Here is a 24,920-nt window from a genome sequence, read left to right on the forward strand (position 1 = left end):
AAAACAGTGTGACAGGAAACGTGTACCTTCTTTCTGGGTTTCAGCTGATCCCTCCAGTCCTTCAGCAGATGGTTGTGTTGTTCATCCAAATGTTTTAGCCTCTGAGTCTCGTTCTCGACCAGCAGGTGACACTTTTCATTCTGAAGCACAAAAACAAGCGCTTGTTAACAACCGCTAACACATCACTGATCTCATTTGTGTTTACGTATAAATATGTTCTGCGGAAAAACTGGTACAATCTGCCGTTGCTTGCAGGATAAAATATGTTTTAAAAAAAAAGAGAGAAACCGTTTCCCCTGATTATTCACCTGTAGCTGCTGCAGCTCTCTGATGTTGCTTTCACATTGTCCAACCATCTCTCTCATCTGGTTCTCGTGTTTCTGCTGCTGATGCAGCCTCTCGGACTTCTGGCGCTTCTCCTCCTGCAGGGAAAACTAGAGAGAGAGAGAGAGAGAGAGAGAGATGTACAGGGAGTGAGTAAGTAAAGAAAGAGCTTAGATTCTTAAATAAGGAGCAAGAAAAACCTGTGCTTCCCCCCGCTACCTGTTTAATCTTCTCCCTGTCCTCTGAGGAATTGCCTGAAGAGTTGATGCGAAGGCTCTTTTTGAACATGGCCATACGCGTTTTAGCCTCACTGCGCTGGATCTTCGGCATCCGACTCTTCTCCTGCTGCTGGCGAGCCTTCATAATCTCAATCATCCGATGATTGTAGCACTGCATTTGTTCCTGCTCCTGTAGTGACACAGAAAATACACTTATAGACTATGAAAGGTCTGAAGACACACAAGGAAGCTTTAGAGAACACAGAAAACATATGTTGACTAGTTCATCATAATCTATTCCTGACTCAAGACTTCATGTTGACATGTGATCAATGGATTTACTTAAAAAATAAAATTGGCTTTGGGTTGTCATCCACTGATTTACCTTCTCGTGTTTTTTGAGAAGCTGATGCCGTTGCAGGAAGTACTGGTCTTTCAGCTGCTGCTTCAACAACTGATGTCTCTCATACAGGTTCTTCTCCTCCATGTCCCATATCGTAGCTTCACGCTCTAATCAAAGCCAGGAGAAAAGAAAAGAAGTGTGTTATGAAGACAAGTTATGTTGACAAGGTACAGAACGAAAAGACAGGGACTTTGTATGGGTTCAATTTGTGGTGCGCATTGGATTGTTTTAACCCTGTTCCAAACAGATTGTGTACCTCTGACTAGCTGGTGTTTCCTGTCAAGGCATTCCCTCTCCGTCTCTGCGATCTCTCTCTTGTTGTTGGAGATGATTCTCTGCAGCGTGTTGTCCAGGTGGTTCTTCTGAGCTGCCAAGAAGTTATTCTCCTGAAACACAGAAAACAGAAAAGACATGGAGGGAGGGAAGGAAAGGAAACGGGTTTATAAAATACATCAAACAGTTAGGTATGCACTGAAATACATTAAAGACAGCTTACATCTCTAATCTTCTTTTCTTGGAAGGAATTCATCATCTGCTTCAAGGAATCTTTACGTTGGCTTCTGGGCAGCTTGTCAACAGACTGCTTCACCTACACATATTGAAAGAAGACACATTTCTGCTATATTAAGCGTGTCTGACACTGGATCCTATTGTGATTTACTGCACTGTAGATAGAGCGTAGATTTGTTCCTTATAAATGTAAAAACGTAGGCCTACCTCCTTTTTCTTGTGTTTTAACTGATCCTGGAACTTGTGGTGGTCACGTTCCTGCTCTGACTTGATGCGTTTGGTCTCATCCTTGAGTTTGACATTGTGGTCTGCCTCCATCTTTTCTATGGTCTGCTTCTGGTTCTTCTCCAGGTTCTCCAGCTCAATATCATAGTGCTTCTTCTTGGCCTGGGAGGCATTTTAAAGAAACAAAAACATTGATGTAAAGAAAATGTCACTGCAGCACAAATGAAAAACACTTAAATTGTAGGATGTTTAGCTTGGCTGATGGCAGACATTAAGTCATGCTTAAGTTTTACGTACTACAACAGTAACTCAGTGTGTTTGGGTGTTTTGACTCACATTCATCTCCTGGTCAAAGCGTCTTTGCATTTGTTCTCTTTGTGTTTCCAGTTTAGTATTTAGACCAGCCTGAGCGCGATGCTCCTCCTTCTGCAGCAAACGGAGCTCACGCAGTTCCTGACGCCTGAAAACAACAGAATCATTTTTAACATTTACATGGTTTAAAATCTTGCAAAAACAAGTAAACAAAACTTAAATTGCAATTTTACTTGATATTGTGACTACTGTGATTCTACAAATGTGGTTGAATTTACAGAGTAGATATGTATGCTTTAGAGATTCAAATGCCAACAATGTTGCAATTTTCTTTCTGCCAAACTGAAATTGAAGCATTATTTATAAAACAAATAAATAAAATAAAACCTAAGCCTGTTGGTAATTAGTCATATCTGCAATATCCATGTTTCTACCACCAGATGGCAGTAGTAAAGCATAAGACCCTTCCTAGGGGGTTAAAAACAAGTTCAGCTTCTAAGACTCAGTTGTTAATACACAGAATCTAAATTAAATAAAAAATAATAATTTAAGGTGTTGGACGGTGGTAGTCCTTTTTATTCAAACTTGTTTCATCTAGACTATTTTTAACCTGTTCCAAAATGCACTTCAAGATAGAGGAAAATAAAATGTCTCTAAACTGTTAAAAAAAAAAACATTACCCAAATTAGTCTTTTTCCAAAACACTGGATATTTGTAAAAGGCAAATCTCAGGGGGCTAAAGCACAAAGAGAAGGGCGCCTGAAATAGTACATGAAGTTAAAGCAACATCCGACCACTTGTGGACAAGAGACCCATGAGAGACCAACGTGCATGAAAATAAATGGTGTTTCCATGAAGTAAAGCAGACACAAGAGAAAGGGAAACACAGCTAACTCTGTTTTTTGAGATCCTAATTTAAAAATGCGTGTACAAAATCTACGAAAGTCTTCGTGCTGTATATCACTTAGGCCTACCTCAAGAACCGCATCTCTTCATCTTTCTTCTCATCGTCCTTGATGATCTTGGAGGTGGTCACACTCACCTCCACACCGTCGATAACAAACTTCCTGGTTCGCTTCAGAGTCTTACTGGAGAAGTCCTGAGAGGAAGACAGAGAGGGGCAAGGTTCACAAAAGATACTGAGATTAAATCAAACGTGAAGTACAAGACAAATCTTTCCTTGCACTTATTTACCTGCGTCACTAAGTGTGTTTGACGCTACAGTGAACCTCTGCTTGAAGACTTAGTAGTTAGTGACTGGTTTAGAGACATGTTGGGTTGAAAAGAGGTTTGTTGGTCGAAATGAGTAACGAGACATGTAACATCAAGCTTACTGTTTCATAAAGTGTTTAAGTAGTTTACAATAACACTGCATAAAAATAGCATGCCCCTTAACAAAACTTGTAAGGATTAAAATGTATGCAGCAGAAATAACAACACCGTCTTGTGCCTTTATTCACAATGTAGCTTTAGCCAACGGCTCCGTTAGAGATTTGGCGTTATGCTAGTAACGACTAAAGTTGACCCAAACAAATATCCAAGAGAATATTAACAAGCTATATAGTCTGCGAATTTAATTTGTTTTGTACCTCAACCATGCACATTTTTTTTAAATATTTTCTAACTTGTAATCTTCAGTTTCAACAAACTCTGCCCTTATCAACATTTTATCAAGCTATGTGCATCTCCTTGCTAAGCTACAAATGGCTAATATGCTTTATTCAAGAAGCTTTGACGTGTAAGAGTTCCTTTTTGATTTTGTGTATTTCAGATGTATCTGTCTTTGTATCTGGATAAAGGAGAGGCAGCTGTGGGTTAATGTGTGTTGACAAAGCCATTAATGTTCCTGTCAGTCTGGTTCTACTGTAACAATCATGCAAGACTCTCCATCTGTCACTGTCATCAGGAGCGCTAACTAGGAAGTGTCTGACAACACAAGCTAATCCTGTCAGTACGACACAACAAGACTGACATTTGTTTTTTTTTAACTCTTAAGATCAATGCTGTAAGAAAACCAAAATCTTAAAATCTCTATTTCTCATCATCAGCCTAACAAATCAGGCCAATGACCTCTTTTTGTCTTTGCTCTGTGATCTAAATTTAAAAATCTCTCTTATTTGGGAAGTATGAGCAAGAAAGCACAGGAAACAAATTAAATGTTTAGTCTAAGAGTGTAATTTGACCCTGCAATAGAAAAAACAAAGCACGTGTTTTTGTTACTTTTCCGATGTCCCCTATCTAAATCAGCCTCCACTGACAATATTTACCCAACTGATCACAGTATACTCTACAAACACTGCGCAGCTCAAAGCATGAGCATGTTAGCATGTTAGCATTTCCTGTTTGAGAAACAGTTTATATTGATGAAAATTAGAGGAAAAAGAGGAAACCCAAGTATTAAGTGGGAATTTTTTGCGTGATTTTGCGTGATTATCTTTAAAATTCAACAGTTAAATAATCACAATACTCGACGTGTGAGCAACCACTCGATGCTGCTTTTCATCTGTTTTGTACTGTTTATTTTCTTTAGAGTTGGCTGACACATTTACAAAAGCAGTAAATCCACGTGCGTGTGCTTTTGAGAGTGTGCTATTAAGTGCACACTGGCACTATAATCAGAGGACATGTGGGTCATTCTGTGGCTGAGCTGTGTTATCGAGAATGAGGCTCCACATGACCGTACTTCCTATTACTAGTCATTGACAAAAAAAAAAAAAAAAAACACAGCTCTCTTATTCACACATGCAGAAACACATACACAAGTGAGTGTCCTGTACGCATAAACAAAAATAGCCGATTCAATCTGACTGCATGTTGCTGAATAATCTGTTCTGGAAAAACTAACATGCCACAAACAGACAGTACTCCACAACTGGTCAATAGGATTTCAATCGTGCTCAGTCCATGAGCATCCAGAAGCTGCAGAGCAACAATAAGCTGCACAGAAACTTCCATTCACACTGCTGAATACTGAACTGTGCCCACACAAAGGGCACCATTGGTCCTGATGAATGGCAAATGTTGCATATTTTTTCAGAAGAAAGGCTAAGTGTCTGATAATAAAATGGTCTCTCTCTTTTCTGCCAAACAGCTTCCTAATGACCCTTCCTCTCTGGGACTAGAATAAAAATCTGTGATTTTCAAATTAAGATCTGTAAGTAACTTAGTTCCTATTTTTTGATACTTTTATTAGCTGGACTATATAGAGTTATAGAAAAGTTTTGAAAAGTTTTAAAAAGTGCTTAAATACATAAAAGAAAGCAGAACAAAAAAAAGAGAGAAAGGGTAAGGAAAGCAATGCAATTATTTCAGGAGTTAAAAATAAAGCAATAGAAAAACAAGGTAAACACACTTCTTAAAACCTCAAGATGATGACAACTGTCATTTGGAGAGTTAGTTTTCAGGATTCACAAAGCTTTTTTTTTTTCTTCAAAAAAGTTTCCCAATAATCCAGCCCAGTTTCAACAAATAAATTAATTTACACTATCACCCACAACCAATTGAAAGTAACTTTTTCGGTTTTAAGAGCTTCGGCCAGCATCTTCCTTAAATGCAATGTGCACTGCAAGCCTAATGGAAGACAGGCTCTCCTCTGTCTCAGATGGTTAACACCCACACCCCAAAACACAACACAATGCACTTTCAGTTCCTCTGTGGGTGCAGAGAAATAGTTTTTCCAAGGAGTGGTTTTCCTACTGAGGCAGGGAGTTGTCTCTGTACCTCTTTTACACTTCAGTATTCCTCCAGTTCCCCTCAAAAGACACATTCTTCTAAAACACTTGAATGAATGAAGGATATGTCTAAATCCTTCATCTTTCCCGTATCAACAAAGTCATTTCTACATCAAGTATTTTTTTGAGTTCAGAAAGTTTTGCTTCACTGTGACTTACCCTTGCAGATATTGATATCATCTCCTTGTTGATGGACATGTCCATGCTCTCTGAAGCCATGCTGCCGGAGTAAGAGGACCGTTTGGTGATAATCCCGCCATTGATATAAGGCGGGATATTCTCAGAGTTTCCTCCTGTCGATGTCCGCTCTGGGGTTCCCTTGATTAGGCTTCCGTTCAGCCCAGAGCGGGGTATAGGTACCGGGGTAAGAGTAGTTGAGGTCGCTGGAGAAGGTGTGGGAGTTGTAGTAGCCATAGTTGTTAAGCCTCCATTAGCAATGACGCTGTTCTCCTCCTCTGCCAACTGGATCTTAGGTACTTCTGGGTCTGTGGAATCTATGATGATGTCAACCTGTTCCTCAGATGTCTCATCCCGGGGAGGAGATGGGGTCTGTTCTGGCTCCGGGGGCTCCGGGGTCTCCTCTGCCACCTTGAAATCAATATTTAGAAATGTGAATTTGGATAAACCCTGTATGTTATTCTAGAAGAACATGTTGACAAGGTAACATTTGTGTTTTCTAATTTTAATCTTTAGTACCTTCTCCCCCTCCGGTATTGGGGTGCTCTTCCCGTCCTCAATTCCCGAATCTGAGTTGGAAGTCTTCGTTGACACCTCGCTTTCAGATTTCTCAGACCCATTAGTGGCGTCATCTGCAAGTTTATCCTCCGCCTCCTCCTCCTGAGCTTTGTGGGGGACATTTTGCCGTGGAATGGGAACAGGGACCACCATGACAGAGCCCGGCTGTTCCTCTGTTGGCGATTCTGGCTCAGACTCCTGCCTGGGTAAAGGTATTGCAGTGGTCGGGGAGGGCGTGGTGGGGCTCGGGGGACCCGGAGACTGGTCTCCTTCCAAACTGGTCTGACTGGTCTGGCATGGCTCCTTTCCTGGAGACTAAAGGAATCGAAGGAGGGAGAAGAGAGGTGTTGTCATGACAAAGTACTTTGATGTTTTAAGATTAGTCTCCCAAATGTTAAAGTCCAGCTAACGTTACATTTGGTCTTTGTCCAATAGAATTTCAACATTTTTGATCATCTAACAGATATTATTTATGTCTTAAAGGAATAGAAGGGGTCAACTGAAGGTACATGTTTAAGGCCCTTACTTGTACCGTTGCTTAGCATCAAGCTGATAACTAGCGTTAGCTTAGCACTTTTCCCTGCCTGTTTGGTTACTTGTTCAGCAAGCTAAGATAAAGAACAAGTAGGAGGTTTATGTCTGTAGGAATACTTAAACATCAAAGCTTATTTGCTTTTCTTAAATTCTGTGGCTGTTATGAAGCTAACCGCAGTCTTGCTCATTATGTTAACGTCTGCTCTTTCCTTGATAGAACGCTGCAACTTTTAATGTTTTCAACCTCTGGTTATAGCCCAAAGCCTAAAAGCTAAAGTATTTCAGGCGCCCTATCTTCAGTGAAGTAACCTTAACCTTACAGCTTTAGTAGGAATGCTGTAAATCCTGCTAAAACTACTAGTCACTTTTGCTTAGACCACTATCTAATCCACAATAAGTACAGTAATAATTACAAAGGTGAAGAAACGGTGTAAATCATGGCTGACAACCAGGAACAGGGAGTCCTTAACGGCATTAATTACAAGACATATCAATGATTTTTGTTGAGCTTGCGGTAAGGCCAAGCAGTTGATATTGGTTTCTGTGTAATGTAATGTAATTTCTAATGCCACACAGATTTAATGCTCCCTTTTCTCGATCATACTTAATACTACTTAAAATGCTTAAAATAAGAAGGGATGAAAACAAGTGCAGGACATATTTACCACGTGAATGGATTATGTAACATATGTATCACTGTTCAGTTCTTTTCAACACATCCAGAAGCCCGGCAACAGGAGAGTGTGACAGTGACTTTAAATCTTTTACAATGTGACTTTCGAATACATCCTCAGAACAAAAAGCTCATGAGACAAAATTCATTTACCAAATGTTACTTGAAAATCCTAATCCCAATTTTTTTTTTTTTTTTTTTTTTTTTCTCAATAAAAAAAAAAAACTGAAGCGATTCTGTTTGTTAGACATGGAAATACTTTGATCTGGGAGTTTAAAAATCTAGATTTTATGAACATTTTACATGCACAGCTAACTGAGCACTTCTGCGCCCAGAAATCTCTCTCTCTCTCTCTCTCTCTCTCTCTCTCTCTCTCTCTCTCTCTCTCTCTCTCTCTCTCTCTCTCTCTCTCTCTCTCTCTCTCTCTCTCTCTCTCTCTCTCTCTCTCTCTCTCTCTCTCTCTCTCTCTCTCTCTCTCTCTCTCTCTCTCTCTCTCTCGGTAAACAAAACCATCTTTATGATCAGGTTCAGCCTTTTCTAATGACCCTTGGCTGGTTTTTCAGGGCCTTGTAGCTGTTTGTGTCATTATAATGCACTGTGGGAGCAGGAGTGCCCTTGCTGGTAAAGACAATGAAATAACTGTATTGATAAAGTTAACTGAGCGGAGGGAGCAGGAATCTGATGTATGACTATAATTATTTTTTGTCCTGCAGGCCAAAAATGTAGACTTAAGCAGCAAATAAGAAAACAACCATGGTCATTATATATATAAATTGTGTGTTTTAAAACCTTCGCCGTTTAGTTAGATTCATTTCAGATAACCCCAGACACACAGGAAAAGATGAGTCATGAGTTCAGTTGTTTTCAGTAAACAGAAAAAGAAAAGCAGAACTATATACATAATGAAAGTAGTTCCACCTACATAATGTATTTACACCTACATTTTTCAATTCAAAAGAAGTATCCTGCAGAAATGACCCCATTGAACAAGTTTAAACCTGCTCTCTCACCACTCTGGAGCCAAGTTATTCACCTCAATAAATTTGGATGTGATCACTCCAATTGTTGACAAAAGGGGGAGGAAGAGATAAGAGTTCAAACATTCATCTTCATGGAGTGTCAAAACATCCATATTTAACACATGACCAACACATTCAGCAGGTCACACTTCCTGTTAGTAAGAGCCTCTTTTAAAAAAAAAACTTCCATCACTCATGTACTGTGTAGCGTCCGTCTTTAGTTAAGGATCACATTATAGCAACAGAACAATGTTCAACCATGAATAATTGACTCAATGAGGGTCGTGAGGGGGACAGAGTTTCTATACATGACCAAGGTGGAGGGCAGCACCTATATTTAACCTTGTGTGGGTGTGGGTGAATGTCAGGATTCCGGTTTCAGTTCCTTTGTTTTTGCATGAGGCAGGCACTTTTGTACAATATTACTTTCTTATATTATGCCCCCCTCATGGTTTATGAATGACCTCTGGAGAATTGGCAGTAACTTATTTTGCAGGACAGTAGAAGAGAAGAAGTAATAAATGAAAAGCCTTTTAGTGATTTTTAAGGACCATGGATAGAGTAGGACATAAAGATGAGAGCGATGGGAATGACATTTGGGAAAGAAGCCACAGGTCCGACATGAACCTGTGTTGCCCGCTTGGAGGACCAAAGCCTCTGTACATGGGGCAAGACCTAACCGTTAGGCCATCTGCGCCCCGACAACATAACAACACACAAAAACAAAAAGGGGCTTCTCGTATTAGACAAATGCAACAACTACAGTTACTGTCCCATTTTACCCTGCAATCTTGTGAACAAACCTTTCAAAATAAAGCTACTGGAAGAGCAGGGAGTGCCCTTTCTACTTTTAAAAACAAACAATGACAGAGGAGAAAATGAAAGGACAGAAATAAAAAGAAACAGGTTCGGTACCGCAGTGAGTTCCATGCCGTCGTCCTCCTCTCCTTCCTCTCTATTGTCTTCGATTTCCTCCATGACCTCAGCTTTGGCCTCGGCCACCAGTTCCCGCAGAGGGCGATTCGACGTCACAGATCGCACATAAGGGTGCTGTGGACAGAAGTGGACAGAGCAGGGATGGTTAATTAATCAGCAGATGGAATGTGATTGATGATCAAACAGCAAGAACTCGAACAACTAGTTGATTCTTTTCTCTCCTCTGAGAAAGTGTCTGCAGAGACTTTAGCTGTTGCCTCGAAAGAGGGAGAGAGACTAAAAGGCTTGACATGACCGCAGGATGAACACCGGCAGTACCCTTAAACCATATTGTCCATGGATCTGAGCATCATTAGACCATGAAACTGTGGCCTGAGGTATTCTGTAGGCACTGGACCCAAAATGATGACATTAAGAGAACGGCTGGAAATAAATGTGAAACTACTGAAAATACAAGTCAATGTTTTAGGAGAAAACATTAACATAGAGGTAGAATAACAAATGAACTGGAATGCTGGGGAAAAATAGGCTGCAGGCTGCAGGACTTTCACTGCAGCAGAAACTCTATCTGCCACCTCCTGAACTGCTACAACAAAAGCCCCCTTAATAGCGCACTGATGCAACAGTGCTCAATCTAACGTTATATCCTTAGAACTGCAAACACCTTTGCTTTAATAACTGCTAAAAATAAATAAAATGTGTGATTTGGCTGAGTGCAAAGAAGTTGGAGTGCACAGAGAATGAAAAGCTGAATTAAAAGTGGAGTTCTGCTGGGATACAACACTGATCATCAATTATTCAGATGCTTTGCACAACACGGTAATTTAATTTGAACAGCTGACAACAGGGGAAAAGGCTACAAGTGCTGCTGGACCATGAAGTGTGCGCACATTTGTTGTGTGTTACCACAGTTGTTTGTGTGCAAGGGGCCTGCCCTTGTCAAGTGAATTAGGCCTCGGCCTTTAACAGCAGCAATGACGAAACAACAGTCAGCTATTGTTTAAAAAAGGAAGTAGAAATGCTGAGTGCAATCTAACCAGTTCTTGCCCTGCAGCAAGAAAAATGAAGAGAATACCATCTAAAAAGGTATGAACGCATTTGGTTTGTTTTTATTCTGTAAATAAATGCTGTTTAAATAATCATATAAAGTGTTATGGAAATTGTCCAGAAGAAATTTGATCCCCAAATGCACTTAAAACTTAGTACATATTTACCATCTAAGCAGCAATGTTCTGTGCAAATGATAAAATAAGCATCAGTCACTCTCTGCCATTAAACCCTTATTGGCCTGGATTTCAAATTTCGTACAAAATACAACTGATATTGTTCGAGTGTTGTATGGAGAATGGTGTAAAGATGCTCTGTCTGGACTTCACCTACAATGAACGCTCTAATACCTGAAATTTGTTTAGGGGTACTATGTTGTGGTGCCTTGTAGAAGGAGTGATAGTTGAGTCAATGTTGAGATGAGTAATGGCATTAAAGGGCAACACTAAATTTAACCACGTGTTCTTTGATTAATATGATGGGAAAATGGCGTAGCTATAGACGAGGATTGAGCTCCACAGATATTTTTAAAGTTTAAATTTAACCTTAAAGTTTTAAAGGAATAAAACAGTCGCCTTTACATAAAATAAAGCTACAAGCTATCCATGGAGTTAAACAGTTCAAGCTGAAAATATTGGGGATTCACGTTTAGAGATACTTCATTTGACCATAAACATGATACTGGTCACTAAACATGACACTATAGTAACAAAAGGTTAGTTTTACAAATCAATGCATTAACTATTAATGGCGGTTTTAGCAGTGGCCTATAAGTCAATATAAAAGGCCAGTATAGTATTTTAGTCCCCAGATTATAAAGGATGTTTGTAATGTTAACACACCTAATCCAAGCCGACACCGGCTTTAAGTAAAGTAAATAACTGGGTAAAAATAATTCTTCTCTACCTTTGAGACCATCTGAATACCAACAGTAATGCACATGTGAGCATTAAGCTTGCATTAAAGATTTAAACCCCCTCATCTTGAAGCAAATCAAACAGTTGAAAAGATGAAAAGGCAAACAGTGGGCTGCCCTCTTAAATCAAGCTGTGTGTTGTTTTTTTACTGTCATCATGGATCAAGATGTGGATCAGTGGAGCAAATGTCATCTCTTTCAGGTCTCATGTTGCTTTTAGAGCCAGTGAAGCTGGTGAATTTGGGACTTACATGCATGGCTGGGCGTGAAAAGGTTAAATGTGAACAATATGGTCCATTAGGGGACCAGAGCAGGGAGCTGAATGAGTGCAGAGTTACCTGGGCAGCAAGGACAGTAGAGTCTTTCTGAAAGATACATTTAAGTTTGGGACCTTGAGTGGGAGAGATAGGACATTGTGGTCAGTCCTCACTTCCTTCAAGATGGGGTTGGGAGGTTAAGACTTCTTTTTATGGGTAAAAGGTATGATTAAGTTTGGGGTAAGGGTTGAGGTAAGTAGTATTATTTTCTGTCAAAATGAATACAACACAAAGCTCTTGTATATCAGTTTGAGAGTTCTACCACACTTTTCATTTACAACATATTTTCTTATTAATATGACCATACTATTTGCATAACATTCCTCACTTCCTCATAGGACCTGCTGCCCCCTGAAAAATAGTCCCAGTGAAAAGTGTTGCTTGCTCTTCTGGTGGCTTATCTAGACAAACAGGGACAGCTTTCTTTGCTTAGAGCACCACAGGGGAAATCCTCCCCCTTGATCATAGTGGGAGGTTGTTGAAATTTATGACCCTGACACAATTCAACAGACCAGAGGTTTTCAAATTTAATATTGTGGAGCCAACCTCTTACAAAAACTGAAACAAATGTATCCCAGAAAGTGGAAAACTTAGCTGTTAGTATGTTTGTTTTTGCAGAATAATCAATCAATCTTTATTTGTATGACGCCAATAATGTTACATTGAGACACTTTACAAAAAGCCAACTTTCAAATGAATTTCAATTCTTGGGGTAGGATCTTTTTTCTTTGATTTTAATGTTTTAATTGGAGATAATGATTTCATCCGAATCTGTTAGAGACAACATGCACACATTTCTAAGGACTGTGTTCAAATGTGTCCCCATTTTGCATTTTAAGACATGTTAAATTGACTCCATGTTGCCTCCATGAGCTCTGCGTCACACCCACTGCTGCTGCTACAGCTGTTGACAGTGTGGGCGCGTGGGCCGAATCAGCTTAACAGGCACAATAACAAACTTCTGGTTGTTTCTAGAATGCCGCCATGCCACAGTCCATACTTTCAACTTGTACTGTCTTGAGTATTTTGCATACCAACTTTAAGAATGCTCAGGGTACATGGTGCTGCTTAGTTACATACTTGTGGAAGTGTGATGGTTCAGGGCTTAGGAATGGATAACAATACAAAATAGAGTTCCTCACAAGTTAAGAGGATACATTGTGTGTGTGTGTGTGTGTGTGTGTGTGTGTGTGTGTGTGTGTGTGTGTGTCAATGTTGCAAAACCACTAAAAAGCCTTGGCTCATAGGTAAAATAGCAATAATTCTCCCAAGTGAAAATCACCCAATATGGAGTGACACTGTGCTCAGAAGCAGAAAAACATCCAGCATTATGGATGATTGCAACCAACGCATAAAAAAAAACAAATACTAAAAGTCACCCACCATGAAAAATGATGTAGGAGGAGAACTTCTCTTCAGTATAATGAGTACAAGTCATCCAGATGGTCTCCCAGCAGCCACAGTGACTGATACTGTGTCATGATGTTTTGTTTACACTCCATACAAGCACACATGTTGCACAGACGCAAAGCAATCCTTTTAATACAGTCACACACAGCACTCATACAGTTATGCACCAAGCCTCCAGGAGTCATTACCATCTTCCTTTTCCCTTACTGCATTTCATCTGTTTTACACACCCCAGTGACTAAAGTCTGATGTGAAACTCTTCACATACACTGATGCTTGATTCCCGTAAAAATGACATCCATTGCACAACTATCTGCACTAAATGCTATCTGACAGCCGTGAGGAGTGGCAGGCAAGATAAACATCTGAAACTTCCAGCACGGCACCAAAAAACCGGACCGCACCCGTCTTTTTTCCCCCCCACTAGAGAACACATGCAGAATTCCCAGCGGGCCCAGGTCGAGACGTTTTCATATCTGCCTCGCTGTAATTGGCCAGAGGTGGCGAGCTCAGGGGTTATCCAGACACGCTATTGGCTAAGGGCGGGAATGTAAATAGTTGGCATTCCCCCCTCAGCTGTGGGATACAGACAGGAAACCGTGGCTCTGAATTTTAATAGGCGCTGCGCTTCTGGGTTATAATCCACACCCTGTTCACTTTTTTTTTTGTCTCAATCTCATGCCAGGGATTTTGGATTTTGAGAAAAATGTATTCCAGCTCATCATAATGTTTTAATGCAAGAAACTTGATATGATTTTCCAAATTAAAAAAAAAAAAAAGGCACAAACACTTCAATTCTAGGATAGAAGTGCTTTAAAATTTAACAATTACCAACAAAAAGTCCTGAACCTTTTATCAACTTGTTTCAATCTCTTTCTCCTTCACTGCCTGTCCCATTTCTCATAACCCACCTTCTGTCCCTTTCCCACTCACAGGTCCATGCCCTCCATGGGATGCCACTCACTTCCCTATGATAGATCACCCTTTAAGGTCTTAAAAAAACAGCTAATTAATTGTGTTTGTGCAAGATAAGGGCAGTGCGAGGCGATGGACCAACACATACCAAGGTGCAGCTTTGTATAATATTGACTCGGTCATAACTGCACATTGCATCAAAGCCTACCTCCAAGAGTTGCATTGCAGTCGGACGGGTCTCTGGGTTTTTATCCAAAGCTTTCCTCAGGAAATCTTTAAACTCCGGAGACCTTGGGTAACACAAGAAAAAGCAAGGGACATGTTGAAGGGAGAATCACAACATTGTTAAAAACATTTGAGGACAAGATGTGATGTTGCATCATCATGTGTGCATCACTGTTCTTTTTAAAACAGAGCTTCAACCGGGAGGATGAGTCAGCTCCACATCCCCACCACTTCTCCTTTCAGCACCTGATAACTCCACTTCCACTGTGCTAACATTTGCTTCTCTGGAACATTCAGACTCGTAAACCTGATAGGGGAAAGTTATAGTTTGGCACATGCTGAGGTCCGGCCTCTCTGCTGAGTCACTGCTGCAGGTTTGCAAAGGGCAAAATGCACTGAAGGAGGAGATGGGGAAGACAGTGTGCTGCATGGAGTACCTGCAGTATAGCACATTACAGTACGCTGAGTGTGCAAGAAATTGATAATAGGATGAAATGAAGGGATCCAGTATGATCTGGACAGTTGCATTTAAGCCCATGTGGACTATAATGATTATAGGCTTCGTCAAAACTAATTAAATAAGTGCAAGAGAATACAGACTTCCTGGGTACATTTAGCTTTGCCTCTCGTCCCAATTTACACGATTATGTGTCATTAACAATCCAATATTCAACGTATTCATTTAGATTCATCTGTAATGCATGCTCACCATTTGTTTGGATGGTCCAGGCTTGGCGGATCTGACTTGGCGATCTTCAGCAGCACCCTCATGGGGTTGAGCTCATGATGGGGAGGTTCGATCTGGGCGAGCTCAATCAGAGTGATTCCCAGGGACCAGATATCCGCCTTGTAGTCATACGGAGCGTCCTTCATTGTCTCACACATCACCACCTCTGGGGCCATCCTGAGACAGAATCAAAAAAATGGATCTGAGGCCATGTACACATCGCAGGAAGCTTAATCCTCGCTTAAACTTAAAAAGCTAACAGGTTAAGACACATTTCTGTTTGTCCATAACACATGCACACTAGGGATCATCAAGCTGGAGAGGAGAGAGTTCTCTATACCCCTGCTCTTTAGCATATGATCAACCTTCTGGTGCAAAGTGTTAAACTGTATGGAATGTGGAGTACAATATGTAAAGCTCTCAGAGATAAGGTTAAAGATACAATTTCAATGACCGTGTGCAGCAAAGGTTTTCACAAGAAAAATATTTTTGAAGAGAAAAATAAGCAAACTGAATATGCGTTAAAGAAATAAAGAATAAATTCTGCAGTATCTATTACAGCAATCTGTGGGCAGCGGCAGGAAATGACTAAGTGACCATTACTGAGAGGGGATCACTTTGACTCACTGTTTGCATGAGTCAACACAGAGCACGCTTCACCCGCTCAGCGTGTGTTTGCTGACAATCTCCATAATGGCTTCATAAAGTCTCAGATTTACTCAAGAGCAAAAAAAAATCTAATATTTGCCATATTTGCCTCTTGTTCTGTCAAATCAGGTCCCATTAGAAATAAAACAGAACAAAAATGTCTCACTTTCTAAAAGTATTGAACAAAATAAGGGCAGAGCCTCCTTTTTTGAGCAGGGAGGGTATCCTGACAGAAGATAACACGCTCGAGTGAATGATTAACTAGCTGCAGCTTGACTCGCACACGGGATACGAGTGTGGAACAAGGGTCAGTGTGACTCACACTTCAAGAGTACCTTTCCAATCTGTTCAGGTATAGAGGAGACAGGAGTGCGGTTGGAACAACAATGGTTGATTAAAGTCCTGGGGTTGAGTTATTGCTCTGCTTGTGTGTATACACAACATGTATGATGGAGGAGCTGTGGTTTGCAGGAAATCTGTTCTCAACAAGTCATAATAAAGTGCTTAAATAACTCGTACAGGAATGATCTCAACCTTTATTTATTTATGTATTTATTTTTTGGGGGGGTTAAATACTTAATTAATGGTGTTATTATTTGTTAAAGTACTTTACAGATAAAGTTCCTGATGAAGTGAATGGGACATTCTTATATTGGAATTGTAACATATTGCAAAGATTATAACGGAATACCTTGATGTACCCATTATCCAAAAATAAACTTTTTTTTTTATCATTTTATTTACTTTACTGAACAGGACAGCTGAAGTGAGACAGAAAACGTTTGGAGGAGAGTGAGGGGGGAGTGACGTGCAGCAAAGGGCCGAGGTCGGAGTCCAGCTAATGGCCGCTGCCGCGAGGACTTAAGCCTCCCCACAGGGGGGCGCACACTCCGTTCACCAAGCAAAGCCGGCGTCCCTGTGAATGTTTTCTTGTTTGTTTAGTTTCTCGTGAAGGAAAATAACAGAAGGTTGAATTCATATTTCACGCTTGAGCTCTTTTCCTTAAAGCTTCTGAATATTTGGCTTTGAATGGAAAAATGCACATCACAGATCAGACATTTAATCAGTAACCACAAACATCTGAATCAGCGAAAAATAAACCATGTTAACTGTGCGAAATACAAATCTAAAATTACCTGAATTCTAAAAGAAAAATTAAAAAAAACACTCCACCATGCAAAATTCAAACCACATGCCAGAATCAGAATTAGAAATGTGTGTGTTACAATTGCTCCTTCATAAAGACATACGATCTAAGCAAAGGGATTCAGTATAAGCGTAAAGATACAAGTCTAAGCATGAGGATATAGATTTAAGGGAGAAATATTTAGAATAAATGTTGTACAAAACCAGAAAATTATTACAAAAATCTAATTAACAGTATTTCTAATTTGAATAAGATCAATATTCTAATACTTCTTAGATGCTAACTATGATGCTCATTGACCCTTAGTTACAAAGTTCAAAAGGCTGTGTTTTCAGTTTGGTTTTAAAAAGGCTTAAAGAGGGGCTCTAATGGCGTAGTGGCTAGGTTGCTCCCCATGTACGGAGGCTTTAGTCCTCCAAGCAGGCGGCCAAGGTTTGACATTCCCTACTCTCTCTCTCGATGTCCTACTCAATCCACTGTCCTATCCAAATAAAGGCAGAAAGCCCTAGAATAAATCTCTTTAAAAAAAGAGAAAAAAGTCTTGAACAGGGAACTGATGTAACGTGATGTCCAAGTATAGTGAAGTCAACTTTATTTATATAGCACATTTCATACGACAGAGGTAGACTTAATATGCTTTATAACTCAGTGTGCTTCAAATACTCACCAGTATGGCGTTCCAATGAAGGAATCTCTTCTTTGTAAGGTTTTGGTGTTTTTTGCCGACACTCCAAAATCAGCTACATGAATGAAGACACAGAGAAAAGATAGAGGTGAGACAGGTGAATGAAGTTCTTGAGATGCATTGGAGTGACGCCAGTTCAAACCCTCACATCAAAGAGATAGTTTGTAGGCTGTAAAACTGCCATGACATTGTAATGAGCAGAGATACAAAGCCACAATTTACTGCAGGCCTGTTTCCCAAAACAAGCTGCCCTTGTTCCCAAGCGTGGCCCTCAGATTACAGGGCTGTTGTTTTCATTTGGGCTGCACACACTTTTTTTTTTTTCTGTGGAAGTAAGGATGTTACTTGCTGCATGCTCAGGGTTGAGAAGTGTTTGGCAGAGACCTGAGCGTTTTAGTCACAAGGCAGCAAACTGACTGCTTCAATTACAAACTGGCATGTTCTATTACTGGTACTTAAGTGACTCCCTCGGTTTTGCAGACTACAATTCAAATGTTTCTGACTTCCTGGTCAAACGTATCATTTGGACGGTTGCAGCCTAAACCTTTGGCAGGAAGAAATTCTACTTCCTACAAAGACAAAAAATAAATAAATAAAAATAAGGTCTACTGCACACCACATTTTTACATCATAGAGTTCCCCAAAAGATGGTGAACTATTCTGCGAGTTCATACCAGTGTGAATCCAAAGGGGTCAAAAACACTCCCATTCAGAAACGTAAAGGGACTGGATTGAGTTCTGTGAAAAAGCCTGCTGGGTCACAGAGCTGAAGAGTTACACTTAGTTCCCTAAAGAAACAAAGGGTGTGTCTCAAAAGATGCCTTATCATGATAAATTCTGCCCTTCACAGCTGAGAGCTCCCATAATGCACCACACCATTATGAGAAGAACGAGTGCACAATAACAGGGGTTGCAGGGGGGGAAATTAAAAACAAAATAAAAAGAATAAAAACATTTGATATTACTGTAATTTTATATTTCTTTATAATTTAAAGAGAAAGAAATAGGTTGCAATAAAATCATTGGATAAGGACAGTAAATAATAGCATGTGTTGACTATAGACTGTAAATATTAATGGACGAAGCCTGAGTGACATCACCCCCCTGTTACGTCAGGGGGGCTCCAGAGCGCTCATCAGCAGCCGCCATGCTGGAAATCCTGTCTCAGCCTAACTTTGAGTCAACCTAACGACAGGCTTAGAGTCCAAGCTAAGACGGGGTTTATGCCTCTTGGGCCAACCTGTCAATCATGTCAGCTACGCGCCTCATTATGGATAACACGTATCTCTGATTCCATTTTTGCACCAGGCTGTAAACATGTTAATTTTAAAAACAGGCTTTTTTTTGCCTGTTGTGTGTATGTTGTGTAGACTCGGAGCCAGCCTCAAGCAGACCCTTGATGAACTGCAGGATTTTGCACTTCCTCTCTACTCAGGGTTTTTGGTTTGTTGGTCACGTCTGTTTCCATGACAAAAAAATAACATAATGACAATTTATATTTAAATGTATTTTGTTATTCTCCAATTTCCCTTTTCTGGAAATGACACTTAAATCCAAACCCTCTGGCGATAAGGTTGGAACTACAAACCAGCTGTGCAATGTGAAGAATGAGGCGAACTCTCAAAAAATCCAATAAAATGAAAAATATGCAAAAATTCGAAGCATGCAGTTTTCCCACGCAACGCTCACTTATGACCCTCCTACAGCACCACAGGAGGGGGACTGGGCCTCTCACTGTGTGTGTGTGTGTGTGTGTGTGTGTGTGTGTGTGTGTGTGTGTGTGTGTGTGTGTGTGTGTGTGTGTGTGAGACAGCAGCATCAATGTAAGCCAAAGAAACAACATGGGAAGAGCTGCAGAGTTAACCTGTAACAATCAGAATGTATGGTTTCACTAACAAAGAGTTCTCCTTGCATCATTTTGGTTATGAAGTGGTTTTATCTTTGAACAATGAGATGCAAACGAAGAGGCAGATTACACTCAGCATTACACATTTGATCCAACCCACAACTTTCTAATTAGTTGGAACACGTCATATTCTATTTTGTATGAACCTGCTGGATTATTGCATCCAGTGTATGAACAGGGATTGTCTGCACATATTTATAAAGGGACATATTTTAGTTCTGGACTGTTCCAATAAGAATATCCTCAAAGGGTACCATACTGTTTTTCAGACTGTGAAGCACTTGTATAAATGACTCCCACACAATTAATATTATCTTCCTACAGCTTTACAAGCTCGTAAAACTATAACAATGAAATCCCTCACCAAGTTTTATGTCCCCGTCCAGCATCAGGAGGATGTTCCCGGCCTTCAGGTCTCTGTGGATGATCTTCATGCTGTGCAGGTAGACCAGAGCTTCCAGCATCTGGCGACAAACCACCTTAATCTGCGGCTCTGTCAGTCCACGATCCAGCTCTGGTTATGGAGGAGGGACAGAAGCAGAGGAATGATGATGGAGATTAGAGTGAGGCAGAGGAAAGGGATGAGAACAAGAAAAAAAGACTGTTATGCACACTTAGCGCATTTCATATCTGAGTTGCATACAATCACAGCAACACAAAATCTCCAGGACTGATCTGGTGTGGGAACTCCATGAGAGAAAACAGAGAAGGTAAACCTGTGAGGATATCAGTGAAGTCTTTCAGATTAGGTTGCTGGATAAGTAAACCCAGATCAGAAAAGATTTGACACATCAGAGCCAGTCCAGCTCTGCAGACTTTATTCTGCTGTGTCTGTGTTTGGTTAGCTGCAGAGGGGCTTCAGACTGTTATGAGGATGTGGATTACCTACTGAAAACAGACCAGGGGGGGTTTCCCACACTGGACGACTCAACTTTTTCTGACTGCTTTTTAAAGCATTCAACACCAGGATAGTTAGGTCTCATTACATAATCATGTTCTTAACATGTAAAACAGTACTGTTGTAAAATGTTTTGCCTCGTGAATACATATCCTGCAATGATTCTTCAGTTTATGGACTGGTGTGTGGTGAGCACAATTTTGACCTTCTATAATGTTCCATAACACGAGTCTTTGCTGAAGGCGCAGGTTTATTCAAAGCTCTGATGTAGCTGTACAACCCGAGTCTTGTGACTGAGAGAAAGGTGGAGTGCTGTGAAAAATATCGAGCAAAGAGAGCTTACCTAACATTGTGGCATCCACAGCTCCTCCGGGGCAGAACTCGATCATGATCTGGGGAAAGAAGGGGAGAGGTTACACTTAATCCAGATTTATGATTATACAAGTATAAACATACAACGGACAGCTGTAAACCTTCAGGGATTTATCATTATTTATCATAAAGGCATAATGGGGGCAGCAGTACTGTAGCTCAGTCTGCAGAGACTTGGGTCTGGGAAATGGAGGGTCGCCAGTTGAGTCCAGGTAAGGAAAAAAGTCTGGTCTCGTCGCTACATAGTTCACTTCCCAAGTACTGCCAAGGTGTCCTTGAGAAAGGCACCACACCGCCAACAGCTCAAGGACACTGCCTGTATGCAACCCCCCTCACTCTGACACTGCATGCATGTTCACAGGTCGTGCACATTTGGTCCGATGTGTGGGAGACGCATGTCTCTAAAATAGCAGAGTGCAAACACAAATCTCCCCTGTGGGTTTAAAAACCTAAAATTCACATTTTTTAAAATATTTATCAACGTTTTACTCTCCATGCGGTTTCTTAATGTTTTTAAGTACTGCCGATGAATTTCTATCACCTCTCACTGGAACCACTGAACACACACGTGGACCATAAAGCTTTGACACTTACACCTGAAGGTAATTTAGATAAACCCTAAATGAACTGTGGCAGTAAAATGAGCTCAAGTTAATAAATAACATACACATATAACTGCACCAACCAGAGCACAAAAACAAAAACACATAGGTGGTGAAGCGTTCCCAGGCAACAGTATTTTCACTATTATTTTGTGTAAATTAAAACATTTGTGGATACTTTTAATAAAGAAAACCAAATTAAAGATTAAAAAGAGACTGTGCATGTGTATAACATTATCATGACAGCAGCAGAGTTTGCTGTGTTATTGATTTGTACAACTGAAAATCTACCTTAGTTATTGATTAATGTATATGTATTTCTATGAGTTTTGTTGTCTTCATATATAAAAGCTGAACTCTCACCCTTTAACTACAGCTCAACATCAGCCACGTCTGTTTGTACTTTCGGCGTGCAGTGTTTTTGGTATGTCATACCTGCAGGATCCTCCCCCCCCTGCTCTCAATCAGTCAAACACTCCCTGACATAAACGTATGAAGTACACACACACTTTGCAAAGACAACAGCTGGATTTGGTCTGAAGTGTGTGATAAACTGCCAGGCTTTAACTGCACACACCTCCTGGGACACAGTGCCAAATATACAATACCAGCTCTACAGTCATGTGAAAACATGAGGTGGAAAAAAAAATGCTTGAAGTATCTAAATGATGTCTTGTTGGCAACAAAAACCTCCAACATTCAACTTCCATTTCCTCTCCTGAGTCCGTCTTTCTGACACGCACACAACAAGATGCACACGACAATATAGATAAAAAAATAAAATAAAATAAAAAGGTTTGTTTTTTAAAATAGCTCTGAATGTTAAATAAGAAAACTAGACTCCACAGGATTTCTATAGAATTCTGAGTGGCATTTTTCTGACACACAAGGTTTGTGTAGCTGCTGATCATCTTTCAATAAACACTGGTCACGGGTCAGCCACAGATGATGTGCACCAGACCTGCTGTGTGATGTCACTCTCGTTTAACCACTGCTTGCTATGACAACACTGTTAAAAGCAGCACCCTGGCACTGGACAGGGTGTGGAGTTTCAGTCCAGACAAAGACACACACAGAGAATTAAAAAGTACAAAAGGTGCACAGACGAATGCAAAAAGTATGCATACCTCACCTGAAGTCACACACACACACACACACACACACACACACACACACACACACACACACACACACACACACTACTTTTGGAAGATGAGGAATGTCAATCTTGGCACGCAGCTCATGCAGAAACAATGTTCCTCTGTGATGTTTAGATTGATAAACAGACTGTATTTAAAAACCAGAATTAACATGTTAAAAACAAAAAACCCCAATCAGTCTTAAATATACTTTAATGACATTCAGAGAAAACGTCGTCTGGCCTGTTTGCTTCACGCTGTGCTGCTTACATCTCTCATGTCAGCTAAACTCCTCTTCTTCTTCTTCTTCAAAGTGACACACATGAAAAACACGTTCTCTGTTTCACTCGACTCTCAAATACGCCGCTCATCTGCCTTGTTCGCTTCCAGCTTCAGATTTTTATGCTCTTAAATTGAGATAGATCTAAAAATATAGAAATCATTCAATCAAATATAATCACTTCCCCACATAGCCACGCCCACTTTAAACCAGGAAAGACAGCAATGAAAAAAAACATTGACAAACATAGAAACTCCTCAGACAGCATTCCCTGTACTGTTCTGACTTTAGCATTTTAAACCCAGACCAATAAAAAGACACGGCCTATAAATTAAAACCAGGTCAGCCAATTCTATTTTTAACACTTTACCTCCCAGTGTTGAGTAAATGTTGATCAAATATGACCATGTATGTAACTCTATTACACTACAGAGGGTGGTTTAGCTCACATTTCAGCCGTTCCCCATCCAACCTGGCCACCAACCAAACACCCACTTATTTTATTTTCTCGCGTGTTTAAGAAAACTGTTCTTTTAGTCGACACAACCCACTGCACCGCCCAACCCAAACAGCTGTACATTACGCTGTGTGTCATACTCAGCAGCAACTGGTTTATGTTCTTCCTCAATGTCTCCGCAGCCTGCCAGAAGGATTCCTGACGATGTGTTGTGCTGCGTGTAAGAATGTGGCCCAACTGGTCAGGCTGCCTATGAAGAACACCCTCTATGGGCTGATCATGTCGACACACATACGCTATCTCAATCTCTCTCTCTCTCAAACACACACACACACACACACACACACACACATACCTACATATACACACGCTAACTTCTCCAAAAACAGGTTGGTTTTGGGGTTTTTCTATCAGTTTAAATAGACAGTGATAGAACTATTCACTTTTTGCAGTTGTGACACTCAATTTAAATGTTTTACTCAAATGAGATTCAGCTGATTTAAAATATTTACTAGATTAGGCCCGGGAGGCGTTGTGCCATGTCTTACAGTATATTACAGTCTTTTTGAGACAAGCTGAAATAAATTCGACACAGTTCCCTGAATCCCACCAACTTTGAAAAAATTGGAGCTGGCCCTGTCTTGACATTGCAGCGTTCGTGAAACTCTCTGTACTTCAGTGATTTTCCGACTCTTCATGACCTCACAAACGTCAACAATGAACAAAGGAAGAATTGCAACAACCATATTAAATGTGAATCAAAGCGATATACTCACAGGCTGACGCTCTAAGAACATGACTAATGCCCCAACGATCTGTGTATATAAGGTGTTGCCAGCAAACACACGACACACTGACATCAATTTGATTCCCCAGTGTCATCATAAATCTCCATAGCAACCACAGCCGGCGCAATGACTGTCTTAACATCTCACTGTATGCAAATAAAGACAAACGCATAGCGACAATTAAACAATATTGTTTGTGTCTTCATGTGTTTAAAAAAACACCGACCAGGATTACTTCAAAGCAAAGCACAACAGCTTCTTCAACAAAATAAGAGTCTACAAAGAATCATGAACAAACAACACACACACACTTGAAATTCTCAAAGGAATTTAGCACCTTGCCAAATGTCAGTTACTCTCTGCACTGGATCACAGGCTTACATATAATGGGTTAAAATTTGGATTTTTATCGCAAATCTAGAAGATTTGGAGATACAAGTTATACTCTTAATTTGAAAATTAGCTAAATGCACCAACACTATAAGACATGTATACTGGATGTCTTGTGTACAACTGAACTGATTCCTTTAAACTCACCCTCAGGCCACTAGAACACAGCTGGGAGTTTTTTGAGGGTCAAGGAGACATAAATGTAGAAGGGATCAGATTCCATTAATACTGCTGTTCACTGGAAGCAAGGCCCTTAAAAAAGTGCATCAACCCTAACCTTGAAGCTCTAAATGTTAGGTTAACAAAAAATGACAATATAAAATACAATCTTTGTTCATTAGAATACAGCACCTACTGTCGGCATGACAGACAGCGGTGCACGTTTTGCCAAGCTGATAGACTCTTTGCAAGCCCTTGAAGATTTCTGCTAA

At 40.3% G+C, this 24,920-nt stretch overlaps 1 protein-coding gene across 1 annotated transcript in view; it reads right to left on the reverse strand.

The window, feature by feature from the left end:
• The window catches only part of stk10 (serine/threonine kinase 10), a 44,316-nt gene that overhangs the window by 2,857 nt on the left and 16,539 nt on the right, over window positions 1-24,920 (reverse strand). Inside the window, exons 3-19 of the mRNA XM_020638326.3 lie at window positions 20,805-20,853; window positions 19,928-20,077; window positions 17,640-17,712; window positions 15,160-15,354; window positions 14,434-14,515; window positions 9,600-9,734; window positions 6,420-6,773; window positions 5,883-6,311; window positions 2,967-3,091; window positions 2,017-2,140; window positions 1,663-1,842; window positions 1,442-1,534; window positions 1,202-1,331; window positions 928-1,052; window positions 544-732; window positions 309-434; window positions 27-140 (exon numbers count right to left, since the gene is read on the reverse strand). Coding sequence (XP_020493982.1) covers window positions 27-140; window positions 309-434; window positions 544-732; window positions 928-1,052; window positions 1,202-1,331; window positions 1,442-1,534; window positions 1,663-1,842; window positions 2,017-2,140; window positions 2,967-3,091; window positions 5,883-6,311; window positions 6,420-6,773; window positions 9,600-9,734; window positions 14,434-14,515; window positions 15,160-15,354; window positions 17,640-17,712; window positions 19,928-20,077; window positions 20,805-20,853 — 2,673 coding nt within the window. The remainder of the gene's footprint in view (window positions 1-26; window positions 141-308; window positions 435-543; window positions 733-927; window positions 1,053-1,201; window positions 1,332-1,441; window positions 1,535-1,662; window positions 1,843-2,016; window positions 2,141-2,966; window positions 3,092-5,882; window positions 6,312-6,419; window positions 6,774-9,599; window positions 9,735-14,433; window positions 14,516-15,159; window positions 15,355-17,639; window positions 17,713-19,927; window positions 20,078-20,804; window positions 20,854-24,920) is intronic.

Source organism: Labrus bergylta, chromosome 14, assembly GCF_963930695.1.
Source record: "Labrus bergylta chromosome 14, fLabBer1.1, whole genome shotgun sequence".
NCBI lineage: Eukaryota > Metazoa > Chordata > Actinopteri > Labriformes > Labridae > Labrus > Labrus bergylta.